The sequence below is a fragment of the Mandrillus leucophaeus genome, unplaced genomic scaffold, assembly GCF_000951045.1.
Source record: "Mandrillus leucophaeus isolate KB7577 unplaced genomic scaffold, Mleu.le_1.0 Scaffold14, whole genome shotgun sequence".
In the NCBI taxonomy this organism is placed as follows: domain Eukaryota; kingdom Metazoa; phylum Chordata; class Mammalia; order Primates; family Cercopithecidae; genus Mandrillus; species Mandrillus leucophaeus.
This window is the reverse complement of record NW_012101365.1, coordinates 4,358,735-4,374,631: the sequence shown is the minus strand read 5'-3', so window position 1 is coordinate 4,374,631 and position 15,897 is coordinate 4,358,735. Positions and strand designations below refer to the sequence as shown.

At 50.6% G+C, this 15,897-nt stretch overlaps 1 protein-coding gene across 4 annotated transcripts in view; it reads right to left on the bottom strand.

Annotated features, from left to right (window-relative positions):
• Positions 1-513: 513 nt before the first annotated feature.
• Positions 514-15,897, bottom strand: part of MROH7 (maestro heat-like repeat family member 7) — a 75,949-nt gene continuing 60,565 nt past the window's right edge. For all 4 annotated transcript variants that reach the window (XM_011973825.1, XM_011973827.1, XM_011973826.1 and 1 more), the window contains 8 exons: positions 15,390-15,504; positions 10,589-10,729; positions 9,728-9,907; positions 8,807-8,962; positions 8,307-8,429; positions 4,241-4,343; positions 1,695-1,757; positions 514-834 (listed from right to left, as the gene is read on the bottom strand). In XM_011973825.1, coding sequence (XP_011829215.1) covers positions 593-834; positions 1,695-1,757; positions 4,241-4,343; positions 8,307-8,429; positions 8,807-8,962; positions 9,728-9,907; positions 10,589-10,729; positions 15,390-15,504 — 1,123 coding nt within the window. In that variant the 3' untranslated portion in view covers positions 514-592. The remainder of the gene's footprint in view (positions 835-1,694; positions 1,758-4,240; positions 4,344-8,306; positions 8,430-8,806; positions 8,963-9,727; positions 9,908-10,588; positions 10,730-15,389; positions 15,505-15,897) is intronic.

The window sequence follows — 15,897 nt, the reverse complement described above, 5'->3', positions numbered from 1 at the left end:
GATCAAAATCACCCCTGGCTGAGAACCACTGTATCAGACTATGAACTGCTAGGGCCTGGGACTGGGTCTTATTCATATGTGTATCGTGGTACCCAGAGCAGGGCTGGCCCAGATTAGGTGCTCAGTAAATGCTGCTAGAATCTGTGGTGGCCAATTACTGGGCAGAGACCCAAGGGCGGGACTCAGAATTCAGGGTTTTGGGATATGCATGATGTTGTAGGGGTGGGGCTGTCTCTTCTTTCCCTTTTTTCCCTTTCCCCGACAGCCACCCAAATCATCATCTCCTTTTGTTCTTATAATATGGGGCAGGGGAAACTGAGACATCCAGCAGACTCACTGTGTGGCCCTGGGGAAGCGACTTCATCCCTCTGCTTCCTCACTTATACAATATGGGCAAAACAGACTACGTAGGTCAATAGTTATTGACTGAGCCAACAAACCAACGCAAACTCCTCTCAAAGTGATGACTGCTCCAGAGCCTGGGGGATGTCCCAAAAGGAAACAATCAAGATAGAGAGGTAAGCCACATGACATTTATAGGGAGCATGGCTGGAGCTCAACCACCCTGAGGAGGGTTGGGGGCTCAGGGACGTCACTGCTTCAAGGACATCTTCCAGGAGCCCAGTGCCTGCATGATCCAGGAGCGCCGCTGGTGGGAAGTGGGCAGGTTCTCACAGCTGGAGCTCCAGTGGTGCGTGGTGGCCGGGTAACACACCCACGAGTCCCCGTGCGGCAGCCAGGAGTTCTGCCAGCAGCTGGCCAGGATGTGGTCCTGGACCTGGGCCGCGTAGATGCACACTGATGCTTCTGGGTCATGTCTCAAGTTTTCCAGAGCTGCATCATGGGGAAGGGAGAAGCCTCCTGTTAAGATCCAGGGCCCCATGTGGGTCTCATACCTAATTATTTCCATCTCCGTGCCTTGGCTTAAGCACCCTCTGCTTGGCATCCCCTCATCTCACTTTCCTCCTGGCACTTCAAATTATTCACATTTTTCAGAGCCTGAATCAAAATCCGCCTCCTCCAGGAAGCCTTCTTGGACTGTCCCAGCCTACCTTAATGCTGTCATCATATTCCTTGGTTACAAAGTGAGTCAGTCCCCACTTAAGAGTCACCCTGCACTAAACGGCTTTCGGTCTCGCTTTTGAGCCTCATTTCCTTAATGAGATTGTGAGCTCCCCTAGGGTAAGGCTGTGTTCTGTCTCTTGGTAACCCAGTGGTACTTAATGCTATACTCATCCTGGATTAAAAATGAGTAAAACTGGCCAGGCGCAGTGGCTCATGCCTGTAATCCCAGTACTTTGGGAGGCAGAAGCAGGTGGATCACTTGAGGTCAGGAGTTCGAGACCAGCCTGGCCAACATGGTGAAACCCTGTCTCTACTGAATATACAAAAATTAGCCAGGCACAGTGGCATATGCCTGTAGTCCCAGCTGCTTGCCAGGCTGAAGCAGGAGAATCACTTGAACCAGGAGGGGGAGGTTGCAGTGAGCCAAGATCGTGCCACTTCTCTCCAGCCTGGCCAACAGAGTGAGACTCCATCTCAAAACAAACAAACAAACAAAAAACTAGTACAACTGAACTGAGTTGAAGACCCTTGTCTTGGGACACATCCCTTCCCTTTCCCTATTATCCACTGTGATTCTACTCGCTCTCTCACTGTCCCCTGAAATCTCACCAACGTGGAGCATGACTTACCAGCTTTCACTTCATTCAGACGATCTTCTGTCATTATGCTCTCCATGCAGGGGACCAGGGACCCTTGAGTGTAATCCAAGAAGTGAGGGCATTTGTCTTCTGACTTCGACCCCACCCCAACCCACTCTTAGACCAGAGCTCCTCAGAGATGCTTTTCCCATTATCCTCCAACCCCACACATGAGGACACAAAACTTCATTTGAACCCTGGGACACATTCCCCAAGAGGGGTCCTGAAAAGGATGGCTGGTCCAGTGGGCAGGATGGCACCAGGATAGGGGCAGTATCTGGGCTGCAGCTGACTCTGACAGTGCAGCCTCAGGCTAGCCCAGTACCCAGGCTGGGGCTCAGTTTCCTCATCTGTGACACAGGGAAGTGCTGCCTCTGCTGTCCACCTCTACGGGGAATTTGAGCAGTAATAACATGTAAGACACTGAGCACCTTGCATACTTGTCAGGCATGGCTATAGCAGGGCCCCGGAGGGCTGAGACTCAGCTATGCTAGGTCAAGGATATGTTTCTGATGACTCCTCTGAGGCATTGCTCATCCCTCCCTTGCTCCCAGCCTGTGAGCCTGGCTCCTGCAGTACTTGCAGGTCCTTGAATGGGCTGTGCCTCTCAGAAGGTCCTTCCTTCACTATTGTTTTTTGTTTGTTGTTTGTTTGTTTGTTTGTTGTAGACAGTGTTGCCCAGGCTAGAGTGCAGTGGCATGATCATAGCGCACTGCAGCCTCAAACTCCTGAGCTCAAGCAGTCCTCCTGCCTCAGTCTCCTGAGTAGCTAGGACTATAAGCATTTGCCACTATGCCCAGCTAACTTTTTTAGTATTTGTTTTTTGTAGAGATGGGGTCTTGCTATATTGCTTAAGCTACTCTCAAATTCCTGCCCTTAAATGATCCTCTCACCTTGACTCCCCAAAGGACTGGGATTACAGGAGTGAGCCACCCTCCCTGGCCCCTCACTTCGTTTCCTGGTAATTCCTATTTGTCCTTGAATATTCAATTTAATAAGTGGTTCCTCCAGGAAGTCCTTCCTTGCTCCGGATAAGTTAGGTGCTTCTCTAAGTTTCCTGAGTATCTGTGAGCTTTTCTCTATCTGTTCATACCATATTGTATTTTACTTGTGATTTATTAATTTTATCTCTCACCAGACCAGAAGTTACTTAATCTTAGATCCACTGAGGGGTGAGAGTGTGAGGGCAAGGATCTTAGCATCCTAAAATTGCAGGCAAAATTGTATACATACGTGCACTTTTTTCAGGGGAGTATTCATAATTTTCTTCAGAGTCTCACAAAAAAGCCATAACTCAAAAAAGGTTAATAATCACTGCACTGCTCTGGGAGTTATCTATGGGCAGATCCAGGCTCTACTCAACTCTGTTTCCCCAGCACAGGCCCTGACATAGAGATGATTCCCAGGGTGTTCGACCCTCCATTTTAGAAGTGATTAATTTGGAGCAAGATTTAAAGAAATCAGCACATAGGAAGTAGATGTCTCTGTGCAGCCCTCACATTCTAAGGGATGCCTCCAGTCCTGGGCATTTTTCTTCTGCCCCAGCATGATCATGTTAACAGCCACCCCCTATCACCACACACCTTCATCAGCATCACTTCCTGAAGGGCTCTTTGTCGTTCTAGCCTAAGCATCATACCTCTCACAGAGTAGGGAATCAACGTTTGCTAAATAAACCAGCAGATGGGTGGATGGATGACTGGATGGATGAAAACAGCAAATTAACTTGGGAAAGGTACTAAAAGAAATATTACTTCACAAATGGGATCATTTCCAAGCCTCTTTGCAACAAGGTCTCCTGGCCCTTGATGAAGGGCATGTGGTTATTTGGAGGCAGGGGTGAGTAATGGGAGGAGACACACCCACTTGCCATCAGAAGGGTCCTGTGGGGCCTCTGGTCAAGGGGAACGTGCTTTTGTTTGTTTGTTTGTTTGTTTGTTTGTTTGTTTCAAAAAGGCAAAGTTTGGGAATATGGGAAATAGAAGAATGAAGATTGCTAACATTGAGCACCTGTATGTGCCATCCCTCTCCCGCTTTTAAAAAATATTCTCATTCAGTCTGTGAAACAGGAGGTGATCCCTATCTTACAGATGAGGAAACTGAGGCTCAGTAGGAGTAAATGATCCAGTTAGGGTGACACAGGAAGGGAACCATGGAACTGAGATTCTACTTGACTTTTTTCACCATGGTACTTGGCTCCTCCTGCTGTTGGCAATGGGGGATTTGCCCAGGCTCCTGCTAGGCTTGTACCCATGCTGTACTCCAGAGAAAAGCAGCAGTTCTGCCATGTACAGTTGTCAAGGTTGTGACCTGCACAAAGACTTCAGACTGAACCCAGCCTGTGGCTCACTTCCTAAGCCATGATCTTAGAGCGGGGAAAACCATTCTAGTTTGCACCGTGGCTGTCTGCTGGCCAAGCCTTGCACCCAAAGGGGGGCATCCACCCAAGTGCTGGAAGGGCTAGCAGCCTGGGAGGAAACAAATCAGAGAGCAGGCAGAGCCCTGGCAGCAGGATGACTTATGCCGGGGCAGGTTACCTATGAACATGACTGAGCACTTCCGGAGGGAGGCCCGTGAGTTCTTGGCATATTCCAGGCTCTGGCTGAGGAATATGAAGGCGCTGTCTTGGTGGGTGTTCACCTAGGACAAAAAGAAACCCCAAAAGTGCTGGCCCCTCAGAGGAACCAATTGCCCATCCACCCTTCTTGAAGGTAGGAATGGTGACCCTCGCCCCCTGCCTCCTAAATACATCTGCTGCCTCTGCATGAGCCCCCCAGAGGCCAGAGCTTATCTCCTCTTAGCTGATTAGAACAATCACTTCGATGATGTTCCTGCCTTGGGTGTCTCCTCTTCCAATTTGTCCCCGTGCTGCAGTCAGAGTGAAAGTTCTAAAATGCAGAACCAGCCAGCGATGGAAATGGACATGGCATGTGAGGGACATAGGTAAGGAGATAGTTTGACAAGGGTGAAGGATTCAAGGTATAAAACAATGGGGATAAACTGGAGAGTTAAGGGGTCTTAAAAGCCCTTAAAAGCCAGACAAAAATAGGGCTTACTCGTACATTAGGAAATAGGATGACAACATTGATTTATTCTTAATAGGACAGTGAGAAAGCCATGTTTTGGGTTAAATAGTCTGACAGAGGTAGTCAGGATGGATTTGACAGGTAGAAAGTGGGAGAAAGTTGTCCAGCTAAGGAGCTTGTCCAGCTAAGGAGCTGTTGAGGGAGAAGATGAGAAATCTGATCTGATAACTCTCCTGTTGATGACCTATGTATATCAAGGTCTAAACTCCTAGGCCTGGCATGCAAAGCTTCATGATCATATTCTGGGTCTGACCTTCCTTCCAAGTCTCAGTTCTTTCCACTGACTCCACCTGTCATGCCCACCATGCTGCACTCCGAGGACATGGCCAGCTATCCCCAGATCTGCACCCTCTACAAGAAATTGCTCCTATTTGGAGTGCCCTTCCCACTCTTCTTCACATCATAAACTCCCTCTCACTCTTTAAACCTCAGCTCAGATGCCACCTCCTCCCTGAAGCCTTCCACAGCCCTTAGGCAGAGCTCCATCCCACCACCCTTGATGTTTCTAGCAGATCTTGCTCATCTTTTTTCATGACACCTATGATACCATGCTGTAATTATCTGTATTTATCTCCCCTCACTGTATCTGGAGCTCCCCTAAGAGAAGGGCTGTTTCACTCAGCTCAGAGTCTCAGCACCCTGGACAGGGCCTGGCTTGCAACAGGTGCCCAAAAAGTGTCAGATGAATGAATAAACAAATGAATGAATTGGTTACCAGCCCCTTCTTAAAGCTAAGCCTGGAGATTGACCTTCAAATGAGCAAGCTCTTGATGGCCTGAAGAGCAAAGAAGAAACTGCGGACTCAAAGAAGAAACTGAGGACCTGTAGAGGTCACAAGCTGGCAGCCACGGGCCACAGTAGCCTGCAGAGCAATGACAGGCACAGTGTTTAGAAGGTGCTACATCTGGCCAGGTGTGGTGGCTCATGCTTGTAATCCCAGAATTTTGGGAGGCCAAGGCGGGCAGATCACCTGAGGTCAGGAGTTCGAGACCAGTCTGACTAACATGGAGAAACCCCGTCTAAAAATACAAAATTAGGGCGTGGTGGCGTATGCCTGTAATCCCAGCTACTCAGGAGGCTGAGGCAGGAGAATCACTTGAACCCAGGAGTTGGAGGTTGCGGTGAGCAGAGATCACACCATTGCACTCCAGTTTGGGCAACAAGAGTGAAACTCCATTAAAAAAAAAAAAAAAGGCCGGGCGCAGTGGCTCACGCCTGTAATCCCAGCACTTTAGGAGGCCGAGGCGGGTGGATCACGAGGTCAGGAGATCGAGACCATCCTGGCTAACACGGTGAAACCCCATCTCTACTAAAAATGGAAAAAATTAGCCAGGCGTGGCAGCGGGCGCCTGTAGTCCCAGCTACTTGGGTGGCTGAGGCAGGAGAATGGCGTGAACCCAGGAGGCGGAGCTTGCAGTGAGCCGAGATCGCGCCACTGCACTCCAGCCTGGGTGACTGAGCGAGACTCCATCTCAAAAAAAAAAAGGAGCTACATTGAATGCTAATTCATGTCCTATAAAAATGTAGGCCGGGTGCAGTGGCTCACGCCTGTAATCCCAGCACTTTGGGAGGCGGAGGTGGGCAGATCACCTGAGGTCAGGAGTTCGAGACCACCAGTCTGGCCAACATGGTGAAACCCCATCTCTACTAAAAACACAAAAAAATTAGCTGGGTGTGGAGGCGCACCCCTGTAATTCCAGCTACTTGGGAAGCCAACGCAGGAGAATCTCTTGAGCCCCCTGAAGTGGAGGTTGCAGTGAGCCGAGATCACACCACTCACTGCACTCCAGCCTGAATGACAGAGTGAGACTCTGTCTCAAAAAAAAAAAAAAAAAAAAAGGTTTCTAGTTTTTCTCATGAAACTAGAGGAGCTGGCAAGAGAGGGGCCTGCACGGTGAGCTTGAGCTCTTCACCCCTACCTTCAATGGGGCCTGGGCTCTTTCGGTTGCTCAGGGACCACCACTTCCACACCACTCATGATTATCTGCCTGGTCACTGGCCACCATAAGCATTTGAATTAGTGACCCTGGCAGGCACTTCCTCCAGACCTCTATTTCCCACTGGAATGTGATGGTAATATCATTAGACCCTCAACTGCAGAGGCTTTGAGCATTACTGATAACGGTGGTGGCCAAGGAGCTTTTCTCAGTCCAGTAACAATTTGTGGCTTTGTGTATTTATGTTAGATTGGTGTGGGGAGTGATGGACTCCCCAGTCAGATGTCCCTTCACACAGAAGGGATTAATTCCCCCAGCTCTGGGCATCACCTGGACTGAGAACTGCCTGGCCCAAGGTCAAGTCCTTCCCAGGGTGACTGGCATCCAGTGACAGATGAACACAGGAGTGTACAGACCTGACCCCCAGACCAAATTTGGGAATCTCCTGGCAGTGTTGGCTGAGACCTCTGCTGAAGCTACATGGCAACTTGACTTCTCCCTTTGTTATTCCTGTTTCTTCCGCTCCCTTCCACGGGTATTGGTCCCAGGGGCACTCCCTCATGTGCTCACTGCTGCCCACAACAACAGGGAAGGTAGATTGAGACCGCAGGCAAAGCTTCCCAAATGACATGTGGAGGACTAGGCTTTATCCTGCAGAGTTGTGCTTCAGTGTGTGTGTGTGTGTGTGTGTGTGTGTGTATGTGCATGTGCGCGGCTTGCTCCTACCTCATGATGTTCACAGGTATCACCGAGAAAGGAAGCTCTGTGGTTAAATAAGTTTGGGAAACTATTATATAGACAACCATGAACACATTTCCTCAGCACAAAACATCTCAGAGCCTTTAGTATTCTGATGTCATTGCAAATCTCCAAGAGCAGAATGTCAGTGCAGTATTTCCCAAACTTACTTGTCTTCAAACTTCTTTTCCTCCCTCTGGGGTGTATTTTATGAGACTGGTGTTGCAGGTAATACACTCTGGGAATTGATGTTGTAGAAAAGGAGCCACTGCAGCCCTTGAGGCAGAGATCTCATACAAGCAGACTGTGATTTAACAAGACCATTCTGATGGCCTGGGTGGGAAATGGATTGGAGCGGATGAAGTTAAAGGCTGGGAGATCCCTTGGGTGGCTGGGCCAATTAGCCTAACCAAGGGATGTCGGTGCCCCGAATTAAGGGCAATGACAGCGGCAGGGTGGGGAGGGAAAAGCAGATTCCAAGATACTCAGAATATTCAAGATTGATCAAGTGTGGAGGGTGAGGGAGATGAAGGAGCCCAAGATGATTCTAGGTTTCTGCTTGGGGGATATAGAGGGAAAAGGAGGAATTGAAAGGAAAAGGCACAGGCTCAAAAGAGACAAACTGAGCTTGAAGTGCCTGTGAGGTATGCAGGAAGCCACTGAACAGAGAACACTAGAAGTCGGGAGAGAAGCCAGAGGTGGAGATGAACGTTCCAGAGTCAACAACTTGTAGTTGGTCATGGAAATAGGATGCTGGTGGGAAAAGAAGGAAGAGAGAGACACAGAACTAGGCACCTCCAACATGCTTGTAAGGAACCACTCTACTCTCTGGGAGCACTCACAAGGCACTTGCAAATTTTGGCCACTGTCTGCTGCTGGTTGTCCCAGGGCTTCCGGCTATAAGCTCTTTTTGGCAACTCCCAAGCCATGAAATAAGAACAGCGTAACAGGGTCTTCACACATTTCTGGGAACCAATAGGAAGAAAATATCAGAACTGTGGACAGTCGGACTATGGTCCAGAAAAAGGGATTTTGAAAACTGAGTTTCTTTTTGAAATTGTACAAGTGAAGCTGACCATTTTTAATTTTTTAAATTACTATTATTTTATTTTTATTTTGCACATGATTTAGGACCTTTTTCTTTTTTTATACATCAGCTATGACCAGAAGCTGGCCATGTTGAGGAAGAATCCTGATGTGGGCACCTTTAGAAAACAGACATGGCTGGACATACATAACCGCCCCCAGGATTGTTTGCGACTCTGGCTTGGTTAAGGTAAAAAGAGGTGCACCCACAGGGCCCGAGGGAGGGGTAGAGGGTGCAGGGCTCATGCACACTCACCTGGCTCACCTTGGTGTTGCCCTCCTGCATGGTCAGCAGTAAGGGCACCAAGGTGCTGACCAGCTGCTCCTCCATGGCCTGGGTGCGTGGTGCCCGAAGTTTCTGGACCACCTTCCCATACAGGTTGATGCAGGAAGAGCGCACGTCCTCTCGTGACTGGGGAAGACCAAAGGCTCAGAGGGGGTCCCTCCTCTGGGACACCACTCACTGCGACTGATCCAGAGCCATTGTTCCCCTCACTCAAGCCTAGGTCTGGAGCTCTCCTGACTCTTCCCAGCCAGGCCCCCACTAACCTAAAAGGCACCTGAGTGCTAAGTAGGAAAATGCCTTCCTCCCCTCCTCTGCTAGGGGCAGTTTAAAGAAAAAAAAAAAATCTGGCCAGGTGCTGTGTCTCATGCCTGTAATCCCAGCACTTTGGGAGGCTGAGGCGGGGGGATCACGTGAGTCCAGGAGTTCAAGACCAGCCTGGGCAAGATAGGGAGACTCCCATCTCTACAAAAAATGCAAAATTAGCTGGGCATTGGTGGTGCATGCCCATAGTCCCAGCTATCAGGAGGCTAAGGTGCGAGAATTGCTTAAGCCAGGGAGGTCGAGCTGGGATCTTGCCACTGCACTCCAGCCTGGGTGCCAGACCAAGACCCTGTCTTTAAAACAAAAAGTACCCCCTCTGGATGAACCAGTCACAATAAGATGATCCTCTCTGGGGAGACTCGATTCTGAAAGGGCTTCCTCCGTCAGAACCAGTTAGAATAAGGAACCTTTACAAAAAGATGTGGACCAGCTGGGACAAAGTTCCTCTCCCAGTAGGCTGACCCATCCCTGCCCAGGTCCCATTGGGGGCACAGGAGGCAATGCAGCCCCCAAGGTAGTAAAGGACCCCCTCTCGATCCCTCCCGCTCCTTCGCTCTGTGGGGTCCTCACGTCGCTGAAGTGCGGTAGCAGGATCTGCAGCATCTCCACATAGACCGCACTGTCCATCAGCTTCCGGTCCCGCCCCTTGAAGACGGCCTTGAGGTTGTGGACTGCTTCCACCACCAGCATCCCATCCACATTCTTCAGGCCCTTCACCATGGAGGGCAGGAGGGCCTGCACCTTGGCAGTCTGCGGGGCAGGAGCATTTGGGATGAGGGCTCCTACCTGAGCTAGCAAGTAGGAAGAGACCCAGCCTCTGATTCACTGAAATGAACTTGGTGACCCAATCCCCACTTCCAGGCCTTGGCCTATGCCGTCCCACCTGCCTGGAATACCCTCACCCAACCTCTTGCTGCTCCTCAAAGCCCTCTTTGGCCTCATTGACTCCTTGGTTGGGACCCCTGAGGCCCTTTGCTGTCTACCCCCTTCCTTGGTTCTAGGCAGATGACACGCTGTGTCATTAGTTAGCTTTCTGAGTCTATGTTCTGTCCTTTCATAGCAGCTACATCATGAACTGCAACAATGCCTGGTAGAGAAAAACAAAGCACTTTTAAAAATGCTAATGATGCACCAACAATCTGGGCTCAGTTACCTGATCTGTAAAATAGGAATACTTGTGCCACCCTTTGCCCTTCCTATACACACTGCCTTTAGAATCATTGCGAAAAACCTAGATTAGAAACTATTCAAAAGGAATAAAATAGATAGATTTTTAAAGGATATCTATTTTAGAGATGGAGCAACTGAGGCTGAGATAGAAATGGTCTCTGATTCCAGCTGTGGGCTTCTCAGGGACTATAATGGCCAAGCTCTGTCCTTCCTCCAGCCTGGGGCCTGGGTGGGCCAGGCTTTGCTCCGCCTCCCACTCACCTTGTCAGTCCTGCGGGCCAGGATGACCAGGCCTCGAATGGACAGCACCTTCATGATGGGGTCATGGTGGCTCAGGCCTTCTGCCATCCGCCCCAGAGAGTATTCCTCAGGGATCCGGCGCACCTGCTCCATCTGGAGGAGCTGAGGGAGCAAAGGGTCATTACTTCCCAGGCTGAGGCGGGCAGGGCAGCCCCCTGGCCTCCCATGCACTGGGATTGCACATTGGATAACAGGCTCAGCTCTGCCTAGAGCTTCAGACTTGTGAAACCAACAGATTGCTGAAAGTCTCCGTCTGGTGTCCATCAGCACCGTGCAGCAAAGCTGAGTGTGTCACTCTCCAGCTCCAAGCCCCTATGACTGCCCGTTGTTGCCTCTACTGTCAGGCCTCTGCCTGCCCTGTGGCCTCATTAACAGCAGCATGCCCACCCCCCAGCCCACACCCTCACCACCAGTCAGCCAGCTTCCAACCAAGCTGTCCCCTGTTCCCTGAACTACCCAGGCTGTTCCACCCCTTCTGTGCTGGCAAAATGTCCTCCTGCTGGGATGCCACCTCCACTCTGACCCCTGCCACCTCACAGGGTTCCAACCAAAACTCAGAGCCTTGAAGCTAGGCTTGACATTGCCCCTGGCCTCATTTAGGCTGAGTGCCTTCTTCCCTGGGGCCCTAGGTGCCCTGGGCTTCCTCCCGAAGCAACACCTGGAAACCTTCAGTGCCTCCATCTGCCTCCCCTGTCCAACGGGGCGCTTCTCTGAGGACAAAACCCGAGTTGTTCCTCCATGGGCCCCTGTTAACTGACATCAACTCTGGTGTGGAATATGTGCTTAGGGACTGCTTGCTGCATGAGTTCAGGTCCAACATGAATCTTGGCTCGGGCTGGGCACGGTGGCTCATGCCTGTAATCCCAGCAACTCAGGAGGTCAAGGTGGGTGAGTCACCTGAGGTATAGAGTTCGAGACCAGCCTGGGCAACATGGTGAAACCCCCGTCTCTACTAAAAATACAAAAAATTAGCCAGGTGTGGTGGCATGCGCCCCAGCTACTCCGGAGGCTAAGGCAGGAGAATCACTTGAACCTAGGAGGCGGAGGTTGCAGTGAGCCAAGATCACACCACCACACTCCAGCCTGGGCAACAAGAGCGAGACTCCACCTGGAGAAAATAAAAGAAAGGAAGGAAGGAATGGGAAGGAAGGAAGGAAGGAAGGAAGGAAGGAAGGAAGGAAGGCCGGCCAGGCAAGGTGGCTGACACCTGTAATCCCAGCACTTTGAGAGGCTGAGGCAGGTAAATCACCTGAGGTCGGGAGTTTGAGACAGCCTGGCCAACTTGGGGAAACCCCGTCTCTACTAAAAATACAAAAATTAGCTGGGCGTGGTGGCGGGTGCCTGTAATCCCAGCCACTCAGGAGGCTGAGGCATGAGAATCACTTGAACCTGGGAGGTGGAGGTTGCAGTGAGCCAAGATGGCCCCACTACACTCCAGCCTGGGTGACAAGAGCGAAATTCCATCTAAAAAAGAAAAGAAACTTGACTCCTTTCCTCCTTAGGCGTGCCCTCCTCTTGCACTCCCTGTGGCAGGGTTAGCACTACCAGCCCCCCATCGTCCAAGCTGCACACCAGCCTCACCCTCATCTCCCTCCTCTCCCCCACTGGCCTCCGCACCCACAGCAGCCAACAGGTCTTCAATGCCCGCTGCATCACTCTCATAAACGCTTCTCCCCTCCATGCTCTTGCCTGACATCTCCTGTGACTGTGGGGCCCATGGGTCTGCATTGTGGGAGGAAAGAGCTGGGGAGAGGCAGAGCTGGAGGAGGGGGCAGGACAGGTCACCAAGGGGAGGAGGCAGAAAAGGAGGGGCTCCACCTATCCCCCGCCCTCCACCAATTTACACCACCAATATTCAGGCCTGCTGTGCACAGCTTCTGGGCTGGGCACTGGAGACACGGAAAAGAGTCACGAGAACCCTAACAGCAATCTAACTGACTCACAGATAGTACTTCCTATGTGCCAGGCACTGTTCTAAGTGCTTTATGTGAACTCACTATCCTCATCAAAACTCTAGGAGATGGTCATCATTGCCATACTACAGGTGAGGAAACTGAGACACAGGCAGGTTAAGTGACTTGCCCAAGGTGGCACAGCTCCCTTAAGGAGTTCACTGCCACTGGGAGAAGGGAGCACACACACCATCACAGCAGAGAGGGTGACAGGAAGCCAGGGCAGAGGGGATGAGCTGGGGGTGGGGGGCAGCGTCTGAGCTACATCAAAGCACCACGGCTTTAATGGGGGGCTGACTCTGGCCAGGAGCAGGCACCTCTTCTGGGGAGGTGGAGAAGACTGAACCTGGGCGAAGACCCTTGCTGCAGGGAGGAAGGGCCGCTGCTCAGGAGCCCAGGGAATGCTGGGGACAAGTTAAACCTAGAGTCCCTGACCTTGTGGTGGACATAGGAATGCCCCATAAGGTCTGGCAAGATCCAACCTCCCTCCTCTCATACAAAAACCCATGTGGTAGCCACTAACAGACTTAGAAGTGCCTCTCCCAAGAGGCTGACCAAAATAGAGGACTGTGTCCGGCAGGCCTGCTCTGAATCTCTCTGGACTCTCTGAGCTCTGTGACCTTGAAAAATTCCCCTTAACTCCCCTAAGCATGGGTGTCACAAATCCTTCTCGGCAGGGTTGCTGTGCAGATTAGTGAGATAACATTTGAAAGAGGTCAACACAAGTGTTTGGCGTGTTGTAGGCCTGTAAGAAATGGTAGTTTCCCTTTCTCTTTCCCTCACCATGGTCAGGGAAATTGGAGTTAGAACTGGGCGGAGCTGGGGCTGGAACCCAGGACTCCCAACCCCAGGGCCAGGGTTGTCCTCCCTGGAGGTGACACATTCTGCTGGTACCTGCAGAGCCAGGCAGTGTTTATTCATCCATCCCATCCCCACTTCTTGGGGCACCTGGGGGTGCAATGCCAATGTGACATGGCCCCTTCTCCCAACTCACAGCCCACCTGGAGTGGCAGAAAAGATGACAAAAGCACCTAGGATGTCGATGCTGCCTCTTGTTCATTTGGCAAACTTTCAGGTTCAGCTTAAATGTCATCTCCTCCAGGAAGCCCTCCTTAACCTTCACACTATCCAAGCAGACAATGAGCCTCCTGCCTCTGACCCTCACTATACAGACCCTGGTGATAGCCCAGACCTGCCTCATGACAACTATCAGGTCACAAGAGCTAGGTAAGCATGGTGGTTAAAAGAGTGGGTTTTACACTGTCAGTCAACAGACAAATGGATAAACAAAATGTGGTATGTACAGGAAATGAAATATTCAGCTTTAAGAAGAAAGGAAATTTTGGCCAGGGGCGGTGGCTCACGCCTGTAATCCCAGCACTTTGGGAGGCCGAGGCGGGCAGATCATTTGAGGTCAGGAGTTCAAGACCAGCCTGACCAACATGGGGAAACCCTGTCTCTACTAAAAATACAAAAATTAGCCGGACATCGTGGCGCTTGCTTGTAATTCCAGCTACTCAGGAGGCTGAGACAGAAGAATTGCTTGAGTCTGGGAGGCAGAAGTTGCAGTGAGTCAAAATCACGCCACTGCACTCCAGCTTGGGCAACAGGGCAAGACTCCATCTCAAAAAAAAAAAAAGTAAGGAAATTCTGACGCATGCAACAATTATAGATAAATCTTGAAGACATTATGTTTAGGGAAACAGTCAGGCACAAAAGGACAAATATTGTATGATTCCACTCACATAAGATACCTAGAAGAGGCAAATTCATAGAGATAGAGAGTAGAATAGAGGTTACTAGGGGCTGGGGGAGGTGGAACAGGGAGTTTGCATTTAGTGGGTGTCGAGTTTCAGTAGTGAAAGATACGAAAGTTCTGGAGATGAATAGTAGTGATGGTTGCATAACAATATGAATATATTAATGTCATTGAACTGTACACCTGAAACAGTTTAAATGGCAAATTTTATGTTACGTATATTTTACCATGTTTTTTTAAAAACTAAAAGGAAAGGGGAGGGTTTTAGAGCCCGAATGTCTGGATTTGAATCCTGGATCTGCCACTTACAAGCTGTCTGGTCTTGGGAAAGTTTCTTAAATTGATGCCTCGGGGTTTTTTTCTCTAAAATGGGGCATAGAATAGTATCTGAGTCATAAGATTAGTGTGAGACCAAATGAATCAGTGTGTGTAAAGCTCTTAGAACATGCTTGGAAGACAGTAAGTGCTCAATAAATATTAGCTATTATTGTTAGCAAGTCCCTGTCTTCCAGGTCTGTCCCTACCAACTGCTCCTGACTCACCTCTCCCCAGCACCTCCCCAACACACACTCAGCTTAGATGTCACCTCCTCCAGGAAACCCTCCTTCCCTGATGCCTCCCTCCCTCAAGTCACTTGTTTCCCTACCACAGCCTGGATGGCCCCATCATAGCCCAAGTCACTCACTGGCATCACTCCCATGTTATAACTGGGGTGTCCTCTGTGTCCTCTGCCACACCAAAAGTTCCTTGAGGGCAGGGTAGAGTCAAATTCACCTTTATATGTCTGGTGCCTGACACACAGAGGTGCCCAGCAAAGGTTGTTGGTTCCCTGGGCACTAGGGGAGTCTGGTTAAGAGTGGAATGGGGTAAAGGGTGGAGAGACAGGGAGAGGAGGGAGGGAGACTAACAAGGTCATCATAGTCAAGAGAAATCACGCCCATGGGAAGGCTTTGTAAACTATAAAGTACTGTTTACATAGGAGAAATGACCAGTAACGTGAACCGAGACCCGGGAGGAGCTTCCGCTGTGTACCAGCTGCCCCTGTTGGTACCTCCACGAAGAAGGCGGTGGCCGTGATCTTGTGCTTCTCGTCGCCTCGCTCCAGGAGCGGGATGAGCAGGTAGAGGATGCGGCACAGCTCCTGGCAGGAGTAGTGCACCATGGCCCTGGGGGTGGGGAGGAGGAGCAGTCCCCTCAGGTCTCCAGCCCCAGGGGGACCTGTAGGGGGAAGTTGCTTGTGACACTGGAAATCCTGGGTAAGCCAGGATCACCTGGATTCGGGCATTCCCAGGATTTTCCACCTGGGTGGGATCTCAGAGGTCATCTGGTTTCACTGCTTCATTTAACAGATGAAGAAACTGAAGCCCAGAAGGGGAAAGAGACTTGCCTGAGGGCACAGCACAAATCAATAAGAGAGGCAGGCTGAAGACCCTCAGCTGCACAGGACCACGTCAGGCAGCAGAGCGAGGAAGGAGAGGGTGTGAAGGCCCACTCACCAAGCACCAGGCAGCAGGCACACGCTTTCACATTGTTACTCCATCTGATCCTTCAAAGCAGGT